General features: G+C 35.5%; 1 protein-coding gene across 11 annotated transcripts in view; it reads left to right on the top strand.

Moving 5' to 3' along the window:
• The window catches only part of Ppp3cb (protein phosphatase 3 catalytic subunit beta), a 52,221-nt gene extending 42,177 nt beyond the window's left edge, over positions 1-10,044 (top strand). For 5 of the 11 annotated variants that reach the window (XM_087184707.1, XM_004846278.4, XM_087184711.1 and 2 more), the window contains 4 exons: positions 13-97; positions 1,146-1,243; positions 6,901-6,930; positions 8,437-10,044. In XM_087184707.1, coding sequence (XP_087040833.1) covers positions 13-97; positions 1,146-1,243; positions 6,901-6,930; positions 8,437-8,615 — 392 coding nt within the window. In that variant the 3' untranslated portion in view covers positions 8,616-10,044. The remainder of the gene's footprint in view (positions 1-12; positions 98-1,145; positions 1,244-6,900; positions 6,931-8,436) is intronic. The other 6 variants (XM_004846279.4, XM_087184712.1, XM_087184705.1 and 3 more) reach the window with 3 other exon arrangements.
• The last annotated feature ends 1,910 nt before the right edge of the window (positions 10,045-11,954 follow it).

An 11,954-nucleotide genomic window follows, 5' to 3' on the forward strand; every position in this document is an offset into this window, starting at 1 on the left:
TTCCATTGAAAGTAGGTTCAGCTGCAGCCCGGAAAGAAATCATAAGAAACAAAATTCGAGCAATTGGCAAGATGGCAAGAGTCTTCTCTGTTCTCAGGTAATTATATATTTTCTTGATTATTTGTTTTGCAGAAATTATTTTATTGTACTTTGTTTATGAGCATTGTCCTGCTTGACATCTAAAAGCAACATGGTAATTTTCTTCTTATAAAGAAGTTAGTTGTATACTTACATACTGAAGAAGGGAACATAAGTCCATTTGAATCTAGGGTTAGTTTGTTTGCTTTTCTTTTTCTTTTTCTTTTTCTTTTTTGTGGTACTGGGGATGGAACTCAAGACCTTACACATGGTGAAAGCGTGCAGTCTGCCACCGAACCACAGCCTTGCTGTTTGACCTTTATGATTATTATTACTTGCCTTTGGTATCTCTTGTCCTTCTGTAATAAAAGTACCATATTTATACCTTGAAAATAAGATCAGGAAAAGAAGAAGGGGATGCTTTTCGGAGTGGCCCTGATGCATTTGCTTGTGCATACAGGAAATTCTTTTTGCTGAGTGTTCTTGATGAATTTCCTCATACCTGCAGGGCATTCCTTTTGCTGGAAGCACAAATTGCCTTCCTGGTGTTATTTCAGGGAGACCAGGTTTAAGGGTGCCAATTAATAAATCAGTCCTTCAAAGTTTGTTAGAAAAACTGATTATCTTTAACATTTGAACTTTAGAACATATGAAATACCACAATTTATCAATTGTTTCATGACTTTTGATAGTGAATCTTGCCACGTACTTATTGCTTTTGCTGGAATATACCTGTAATCCCAGCACTTGGAAGGCTGAGGCAGGAAGATCGTCAGTACAAGAACAGCCTGGGCTACAATAGTGAATTAAGGCTGGTCTGTGCTACATAGAGAGACCCTGTCTCAAAAAACAAAACAAAGGAAAAAAAAAATCCACCCTAAATAAATAAGACTTTTCAAGAAAAGAAATATATGTCTGTCTTAAGGTGTACTCTCTGAAACATTTAGAATATGGTAAATAATGTTGAATGTTGTGAATTATATACATGCCCTACATCTGGACCCCATCTCTTTTAAACTAAATACTTACTGGAAGTCTCTGGTGTTTATTATATCTCTCTGCTACAGGGAGGAGAGTGAAAGTGTGCTGACACTCAAGGGCCTGACTCCCACAGGGATGTTGCCTAGTGGAGTGTTGGCTGGAGGACGGCAGACCCTGCAAAGTGGTAATGATGTTATGCAACTTGCTGTGCCTCAGATGGACTGGGGCACACCTCACTCTTTTGCTAACAATACACATAATGCATGCAGGGAATTCCTTCTGCTTTTTAGTTCCTGTCTCAGCAGCTGACACAAACAGGGTGCTATATAATAGATGGTGTCTAATTAATACCTGAACAGGGCAGAATATTGACAGAGTGAATAGTTCTTCCAGTTGGAAATAATGGTCAGTTCATCAACTTTCCATGAAATGATATGGGAACACCTCATATCATAATGTCTGATTTACTTATTTACTTATTTATTTATTCATTCATTTGTCTAATGCACCTTTTTCTTTTCAAAGCCCCAGTTTAGAATGTGAATCAGGGATATCCATAATACTAAAATGGAAATGTAATTCCAAGTTTCTTCTTTTTAATTTTTTATATTTATATAATTGTATTGGACTATGGTTATATTTTCAAATACTCAATTTTAGAATTAACAGTCCACCTTGGCCCCAGAACATTACTTATGCACTTCACTTGCCGAAAGATTTGTGCAAGGTTTTGTACTGTGGTAAATGATGCCAAAGTTTGTTTTCTGTGGTGTTTGTCAAATGTTCTATGTATAATTGACTGTCTGTAACATGCTGTTTCCTTCCTCTGCAGATGTAGCTGCTTTTCTAAATCTGTCTGTCTTTCTTTAGGTTAGCTGTATGTCTGTAAAAGTATGTTTAATTAAATTACTCTATCAGACACTTGTCTGTCTTTTGATGTAGAAGCAGCTTTGTAGCACTCTTTCAGGTTTGCTGCATTTGTTGCTGCACTTTGTGCATTCTGAACATGAATGTAATATTAGATATTAAGTCATTGTTATAAGGGGTTGAATTTAAATCCTGTAAGTCAAATTGAAAGGTGTGCCTTTATTTTGCATGAAAATAAAAAGAATTATACGTAAAGCATTCCTGTAATCTGGCTCGTTGAATATTTTATATTTAAAAAACTTTTTGGCATAAATATTTGTGTAAACACTGATTTAACTTTTTGAAAGCCTATTATAGATTAAGTAGAAAAAACAGATGTGATGTGGTAGCCCATACACAGTGACTCAAAGTCTAGAATTCTTTCCTTTGCGATTAGAAAGCAAAAATTGTAATGTGGAAAAGCCTGAATTTATGTTTTATTGTAGTCACTTTTGACAGCCCTCCAAGGGTCATTGTTCTATTAAAACAGGCAGCAACAGTTCTGATGTTTTACTTAATCATTATTAACTATTTGTTTTGATGTTGTAATTCGTAAATTTTTTAAAGTAAAAAGATAGGATATTTAAAATTTTTGAATAAATTTGAATTATATTGACTTTTACAACTTCACTCAGTCCCTTTATAATAAAAATAATTTTTTTTCCAATAGATCCTTTTTACTTGTAGTTTATATGTTTTATTTTATGTGTCATTGTATTGTTTGCTACCACCACTGGCATATCTGAGTACAATTATGTTTTCAAATTAGAGTTTCAAATTTTCATTCTGAACAAGGTTTCTTTCTTTTTTTTTTCATTCTTGTTTTTCTGTGATACTGGGTATCGGGCCCAGGGCCTCAAGCATGCTAAGCATGCACTCTACCACTGAGCCACGTCCCCAGCCCCAGGTTTCTTTTTCTGATTAAAATCCAAAAAATCTGCAATCTTCTTGTTACATTCTTTGCCCTTCGTTTTTTAAAATAATAAGTGTTAGAAAAATTAGCTAAAGAGTATTTCATGAATGTACATTAAAACAAATTAAGAAGACCTTAAGCAGTCAAGACTAGCAGAAATGTTAAAAGGATGAATTTTAATAGCTTCAAAAGCTGGGCATGGTGGGGCACACCTGTAACCCCAGCACTTGGGAGGCTGAGGCAGAAGGATGGCCATGAGTTCGAGGCCAACCTGGGCTACATAGTGAGTTCAAGGCCAGCCTGAACTACATAGCAAGACCCTGTTTCAAAAAACAAGCTTCAAAAATGTTATACCCTTACTCCTCTTTGTTTAAAAAAGAAAAACAAAATTGAAAGGTTATCATACTTAAATAAATATACACTATAGCCATCTCTCAATTATCCTTGGATATATTAATACTTTTACATTATATCCATAGCAAATCTTGCTTTCAGATTTCGCAGTTAGCACCTGCTAATTACATGCTTTGTTGACAGTTCAGCGCTTCTATTTATTCTTAATTCGCATGCAGCCTGAAGCTCATTCCTCCACCTTGGAAACCACCCTCAACGGCAGGGAAGGTTTGACAGACAGCAGCTTTGCTGAAGGGATTGTCTATTCCCAGCATAGAGTGTGAGTTACTGAAGGGAGCTGAGCTTAAGGGGTCTAATTTGGGGAACTGTATACCCCCCAGGTCTGCTAATAATGGCTTTTAATAGTATGGTTTGAGCATTTGGTTGAAATTATTTCCCTAAGATAAACCCACTTAGAAACAATAAAACTTATGCAGAAGGTGCATCTGTGTGATTATTCAAAAAATTATATAACATTTTTAATTTCAGTAGATATGTTCTCTGATAGGGTGTACAACTGAGAGGTATTGGAAAATAAAATTTTAATTCTGAACCTTCAGTCCTATTGTCAAAAAACATAAATTGTCTTTTTAGTAACTTTAAAGTTAATTTACATAATGTTTCTTGAGTGTTTTTATAAACTACACAACTCTTACTGGAGTTGAATTTTATGTTCATATTTTATGTACATTTCCTCATAGAATTTTGATTGGAAGCTAGCTTTAAATGTTACTGTCAGATACCTACATGGGAAAATATGTAGCCAACTCTACTTTAATAATGTCAAATTCCTCTTGGTCATTTATTCTGTATTGTATTGAGGAACACAGTTTAAGGCAGCACTATACTTAAAATTATTAGGGCTATATTAAGATGTTCTATATAAGTGAAAGCAGAGGAGAAATACAACAATACTTTTCAAGATAAAATTTTGCAATTATCAGATCTCTTTTTAAGCTTAATGTTTGAGCTTCATATGCCTATCATTCAATTCTAATCATTCAGTCTTATAGTTTGCAGTTCTGAGTGTGATATCCATTTTATATTCTAGAAAAGACCTTTAGATCAGTTAAAGTCCTCAAGAAAGTGCAGAGAATATCAGTTGACCTAGAAGATGTCTTTACATGTAAAATTAAGCACATAGAATGATTTCAAAAGTGTATTGTTAAAAAAAAGAGTGTATTATGGGCCGGGGATTTAGCTCAGTGGTTCTGGTGCCTGCCTTGCAAGCACAAGGTCCCAAGTTCGATCCCCGGTACCAAAACAAAAAAACAAAACAAAACAAAAAAGCGTATTGTTACATTTCATAAATTAAAAAAAGACTATTGATGTAGTCAAATAGATGTTAATTTTTATAGTGAGATCAGTTTTCAGTCTTAAATTTATTACCATACACAAAAAAAGTTACAGAATGTTTCATATTAAGTACCTTTTGTTATCATAAATGCTTTTAAAATAGATTCTGGTAAATATTTTATTTTTTTCTCCAATTTAAACTATAATGAAGTTTGTCCATTTTTGAAGAGTAGGAGTTCTCGCCCTGATCAAATAGAAGTAGGCCATTTAGTGGGCTTAGTTTTCTGTCTGACATTCTAGGAGTTCTTTTTTTTTTTTTTTTGGTACTGGGGATTGAACTCGGGTTCTTGTGCTTTTGAGACAGACAGTGTAACCACTGAGCTAAATCCCTGGCATCTAGGAGTTCTTTCTAGGTGTTCAAGGGTAGATTTTTGTTGTTGTTGTTGTTGCTGGTGATTTGTATAATGGGCATACAATAAGTGTGTCTTATTTGTAATATAATTTAATACTTAAGGAAAATGAACTCTTCCTTTATTTAGTATTCATTCTGCTTCTTCAGGGTTCCTGAATTCCCTTTATCTGGTTAAGATAAGCAATATTGGGCCAGGGATTTAGTTCAATGGTTCTAGTGCCTGCTTCACAAGCTCAAGGTCCTGAGTTCGATTCTTGGTACCAAAAAAAAAAAGATTAGCAATATTGCCCAGGATGTAGCTCAGTGGCACCGTGCCTGCCTCGCAAGTTCAAGGTCCTGAGTTCAATCCCGGTACTGAGAAAAAAAAGTAATGTTTCCAAGGGCCAGGGATTTAGCTCAGTGGTTCCGCTGCCTGCCTTGCAAGCACAGGGTCCCAAGTTCAATCCCCGGAACCCCCCCCCCAAAAAAAATTAGCAATAATTTCTAGTTTAGTATGCCTTAATACAATAGATTCATCAATACCCTTTCATAGTAATAAATTCTTTAGATAAATTATATCATTTCTAAATTATATTTATTCCTGAAAGGATATTTTAAGAATAATTATTCTGATTGGCCTTATTGCAGAGGAAACAAAGGCGAATAAAGATACTCTTTTTTTTTTTTTAGGAGAATACAAATATTCTTAGTATGTATACTTTTAGTAAAGTACAGTATGGGCAATATTATGAGACAATATTGTTTGCTGCAGTCTTAGGTCCTGGTCCTCAGTGTGAGCTCTTTCTACAGTTTAAACCCAAAAACAAGCTGTTAAAGAATCTTTGACTACAAAATGTATAGCTAAGTATGGTGAAGTTTTTTAAGTGGGCCAGTATTAGCTATACCAAGATGCCTTTCTCATTTATAATATGACCTATATGAATCTCCATATCATGAAATAAGATTTATTGCCTGAAAGAACTCAGTTCCATCCCTTGATGCCTCTGAAAAGATGCTCTGAAGCTTTTCTTTAGTTAAGAATGCAGAGTCCTAGTTCTTAAGACAAATTCATGATAAGCTGAATATAAATGGATTTTTAAAGGTTATAGATGTTTATATTTTGGGGCCATCAATATTAGACTAGAAGCCAAGTGCAGTGGTATTCACCTCTAGTCCTAGGTATTTGGCAAGCTGAAGCAGGAGGATTGGTTGAGCCTAGGAATTTGAGGCTAACCTGAGCAATATAACAAGATTTTGACTAAAAAAACAACAAAAAAAGAAAGTTACAAAGGAAAAAGTTCCTTCTAGATAAGAGGGGTCTTTTTAAGGTTTCCCCCCAAAGAACAGAGCTACAGAACAGTTCTACTTAGACTAACTCACTAAGTTTATGGCCTTTTTCATTTTAACTATACCAGCTTGTGCTGCTTATGTCTTGTCATAATTAGAAGTGACAGGCAAACCATTGCTGACTTCTTTGAGTTTGTATCTTATGAAACCAACTGATGATAAGCATTGTTTCCATTAGACATGAAAGAAGACAATTCTATTGTCATAATTTTACCCTAGAGAATTTTCCTGTGATTATAATGGTTAAGTATAATAAACAATGGAAAATTCTAATGCCATCAAAATGCTGAATTCGAGAAGGGTGATTAATACTGGAGTGCATTTGCATGGGTACTGAGGTGTCTGTGTTTACAGTAGGTCTACATGTTCTGTTCTCTTGAGTGATGTCATAGTGCTGTGTATAAACTGTGCTGTGTCAGGAACTGGGGGATTGGATGGAACTTTCTAATATGGGTACTATTTATGTTAAATTGTAAATGATGATGTAGTATGGGGTACTGTGATATTTAAAGTGATCATTGCCTTTTCTGCTGTACAATATGACCCTTCTCATCTCTCTTATTCATTTTGCATGCCTCTGCTCACTTCTGTACAGCCACAGTTGAGGCTATTGAGGCTGAAAAAGGTACGATCAGAGTCCTTATACTGGGCAGAGATCTGTGGTGTGTGGGTGGGCATCAGAGTATGTCCTGTGGATGTGTCTTACTCCTAGCTTGCACAGCCCAAGATGAATCATACTCACTGACTCATCAGGTTTAACAGTCACATTCCTCTCTCTTTTTTTAATCACAAGGACTGATGTCCATAGTGACAGTCTGTTTTAAGTATGCACCCATAATTTATTGTTCCTGATTTTTTTTTTTTTTTTGTACCCGGGACTGAGCTCGGGACCTTGTGCTTGCGAGGCAGGCGCCAGAACCACTGAGCTAAATCCCCGGCCCTGTTCCTGATTTTTTTTTAGAGGATAACATGTTAGGCTGTAGTATTTAATGTTGCCTATTTTAATGGAAATTACTAAATTTGACTCTGTAAATAGAGATCTATCTACTCTATATTTTGCATGATTCTCTGCTATTCAGATTATTCCCTATAAGTGAAACCTCCTCTAGATAAACATGTGAGTTTGTTTTTACTCATTTTTAGTAATGTGCTTGAGAGTGCAGGAACTGTTACAGTAATGATTTTTTTCCTGAAGCTTAGGCTATAATTTACTGATAAGATTATATTCATGTATATTATGTTTATGGCTTGATATTGCACATTACTGAATGTTTCACTGCCCCAGCCATTTGTTTGGTTAACATGCACAGACTGAGTCTCAGGGATTACACCTATTAAGCAACCAGATTATAGCTAGTAGTATGGAAATCTTTTCTATGAACACTTTAATAATGGAGGAAGCATCATTCCAGATGAAATGAATGAGAATCCATAGCAGTTGGTTAATGATTGCTCTTTATTTTGATTTGATTTTCAAAGAGTTTGTAATAAATGGCCAATAAATTAAGGAAGACATCTAAAATATGAAGTTATAGTTTTTGCTCTCAGTCAAATACAAGTTTAACTCCTGGAGGCATTTCCCACCTTTTTCTTTGCATATTGGCTCTGATGGGATGATGACCTCCAAGCTAAGTCTGATCTAATAAATTTTAATGTATCTTTACCTCTTTCTCCTCCTGAGCTGTTGAGGATTAACCTTATTTAGCCTCCTCACTTACTCTATTCTTGTTGCTACCTTACTGTGATAGTCACTGGTGATCTTAGGTTCTAAGGTAGGAGATAAATGATCTAGAAGTCACACTTACACCCTGAGACCATTGCCTGGAGGTTGATTTTGTGGGCAGGGAAGGATCATTTTTATGTGTTGTTTTGGGGTTTTTTTGTTTTGTTTTGTTTTAGTATTAAAACTATCCTAACATTTTTTATCTATGAAGCTATCATGTTTATATTTAGGTTTAAACATTTCACATTTTAAGGGGAAGACTGGCATAGGGATAGTATTCCGTTAAAGTAAGGTTTAAGTGTTGCTCCTTACAGCTATTTTCTTTCTTCTTAAAGTCATTAATTATGTTTTTTTAAATCTCAGAATTGTTTTACAATTACTGACTTATCAAATTTGCATTTTGTTAAGCAATACGAGGATTCTCTCCACCACATAGAATCTGCAGTTTTGAAGAGGCAAAGGGTTTGGATAGGATCAATGAGAGAATGCCACCCCGGAAAGATGCTGTACAACAAGATGGTTTCAATTCTCTGAACACCGCACATGCCACTGAGAACCACGGGACTGGCAACCATAATGCCCAGTGACCATCGACTTCCCAGGGACTCTCGCAACTCGGGCCCCAAATGGACAAATCACCCGAGGAGCTGGAGGGGTTGGCCAAGCTGACTATAAATGTTACAGTCCCTCTGAAGAAACCATTGTGCTTTTGAGTCCCTAGCCCCCTTCCTGGATGGAGGCTTGAGGGCCCTGGGACATGTGCTATCTGATAAGATTGGGTCATCGCTGCCAAGGTGGAGAGTAGTGAGCAAGGGGCTTGGGGCAATTCCCAGTGGAGGGCATCTACACCTCCATTTATGCTTGTGGTTCACACATTTAAGTTTACAAATGAGATTTCTTTTTTCCCTAAGTAGAATTAGCTTTTTTTTTTTCAATCATGACTTCAAATGCAATCCTAAGAGTTAATGTGGACTTTTTTTTTTTTCAATGAAATGTCATTAAAGGATGAATTAGCATGGTCTTAAAATATATTTCTGAGGTTACTAGCTGTATTTTGAATTGTAGGCAAAATGCTGAGAAACCCAGTTGGTGTTTATACAAAATGCTGACCTCAGGTCTAGAGTTCTTAATTGTGGCTAATTCTGTAACATAGTCTTGATATTTTTCGATTATGAATAAACTATTTCTAGAAATACTCTTACTTCAACAGAAATAAAAAAACTAATTTAGAATCTTTTTTGCCCAGATCTTTTGAGATTTACACCCCAGAGATTTAAGAAGAAAATCTCTAAATTTCAAAATTATGAAGAATTACAGAATTACTCACTTAAGGTACTTTAAAAGAAGTTTGTACATTGTCAAAGTAAATTTTAATTCAAATCATGTCTGTAAAACTTGACGTATTTTGTGTATGCATGTTTTCATTTTGCAAATATTTAATATATAGACCTATGATGTACAGGTACGACATGTATAGGTTACCTAGATGTTATGAGAAATTTTAGTTTATTGTGAGTACTCCAGTTACTTAAATAGCCACCAGGGTGATTTGCTGCTGGCTTTCTATCATTTTTATGTTTTAATGCAAAGGAAAATTTAAATGTTCTGGAAGTGTTTTTGATTAAGCAATGCAGCCTAGAAACAATGGTTCTGTTCAATCTTTCAGATGTTAGTGGAAGCATAAAAGTCAAGACTGCATGTTGAAATTTTTCTTTTGATAGTTACAGAACTGCTTGGTTAAACTAAATGGAACCATGTGCTAATTTTACACAATTATTGATCTGTATTGATTGCCACTGTAGTTTGGTATTTCCCTTTACTTTGGTGGCCTGCTTCCCTCATGCCCTGGAATACAACTCAAAGCTCCAGGCAGCGGAACCGTCTATTGTTTTGTTTGCCAGAAAGTGCACCCTGTATGGTCTCCTGTCTAAGTTGGAAATATGCATGTCCAGGACTATTCGAGTATTTTATAAACAATAGCACACAATAAATTCCATGCATGGGCCGCTGCTCCTATCTATGTGTTGGGTTTTATTTGGAAGATGCAGTCTCATTTGACCTTTTTATGCAAATCAAAAAATTCTGTTAATGGAGCTGGGATATTCTTCAGAGATTATCTCATGGATAGTTCATGGTGATTCGATGAATTAAATCGTTGTCTTCATCAACTTTTTTTTCCCCTTAAGTTTTGTTTTTTTTCACATGAGCATTAGTAACTGCGCACTAGAGGACTTTGGATGCCTACTCTAGTTCTCCTAGATATATTTAAAATCACTATTTTCTTTTTGGTACCAGGAATCGAACTCAGGCAAACTCAGGCTTGTAAGGCAGGTGCAGCATCACTGAGCTAAATCCCCAGCCCTAAAATCACTATTTTCATTAACAGTTAGTTGAAAGAAAATGTTCTTACTCAGAATTTTATTGTATTGGTACTGGGAAATTATTGGATGTTTTAACAACAAGCAAAAAAAATTATTAACAATACTGGATTTTCTTGCCATCACACTCCTCCTTGTTATAATCAAAGTAAGTATAGGATTTTGCAAATTGAGGGAAATTAGAGTACTGCACACATTTTGTAAAATAATTTAATTGTAGTTTTTTTTGTTTTGTTTTAATTTTTTATTAGTATGTTTGTGATATATATTAAATACATTCACCATGGAGAGTTGGTACATATACATATCACATCATGATCCATTTTACTTCCTTTTCTCTTCCCTTTCCTTCTGTCTCCCTTTATACCCAGATCCCCTTTCCATCTCCACACCTCTTTCTTTTTTCTTTGGTATCGGGGATCGAACTCGGGTCCTTGCGCTTGCGTGGCAGGTGGCAAAACCACTGAGCTAAATCCCTGGCCCTCCACACCTGTTTCTTTCTTTCTTTTTTTTTTTAGTTTTTTAGTTTTTTTATTGGTACATTTTAGGTATACAATTATTCGTTTACGTTTATCATTGGGTGTTTGTACCTGTACATGATATATCTTGGTTCTTATTTTTTTTTCCCCATTACCTGTGCACCCTTCACTCCCTCCGCCCTTCCCTATTTACATAGATTTCATTTCCATTTTTTTTTTCTTTTCTCATAGTTTTTCCTTTCCCTCTTTTCCTTTCCTCTTCCCCTCCCTTCACTCCTTCGTCTTTGGACCTTTTTTCCTATTTCAAATTATCAATTATTCATTTTAATCATTTTAACTCTTGTTTACACTATCAGTTTCTCACACTGGTGAAACTATTTGGTATTTACACATGTGTGTCCTATTTATTTCACTTAGTATGGCCTTGATATTGCATCCATTTAGCTATAAATGACTCTAGTTTTTCGTTCCTTATGGCTGAGTAGTACTCCATTTTATAAAAAAACCACATTTTCTTTATCCAGTTTCCAGTTGATGGGCACTTGGAATGCTTCCAAGCTTTAGCTATTACAAATTGTGCCGCTATGAACATGGGTGCACATATATCACTGTGGTATGATTCTTTTAATTCTTTTGGGAAGATACCCAGCAAGGGATTAGCTGGGTCAAGTGGGACCTGTAGTCCTAGTTCTTTGAGGTATCTCCATACTGACTTCCACAGTGGTTGCACCAGTCTGCACTCCCACCAGCAATGGAGAAGGGTTCCTTTCTCCCCACAACCCCTCCAGCATTTATTTGTTGATTTCTTGATAGCAGCCATTCTTTCTGGGGTGAGTCCACACCTGTTTCTTATCTGTCTTTTATTTTGCTCTTTAAGTTGTAGTATGTTGGGTTTCTCATGTGCAGCATGAACAATAATTATACATTATAAGGTATAAATTTCTATAAAAAATAATATATATACACCTGTCTAATTCCAGCTAAAAAGCAGAACTTCTCAAGTTACTGATTACTACAGGTTCTATTTGCTATCATACTAACTTGCAATTCAGTTCATGAACTGCCTCAA

The sequence above is a fragment of the Heterocephalus glaber genome, unplaced genomic scaffold (genome assembly GCF_053883595.1).
Source record: "Heterocephalus glaber isolate CG9 unplaced genomic scaffold, H.glaber_assembly_v1.0 deba00001497, whole genome shotgun sequence".
NCBI lineage: Eukaryota > Metazoa > Chordata > Mammalia > Rodentia > Bathyergidae > Heterocephalus > Heterocephalus glaber.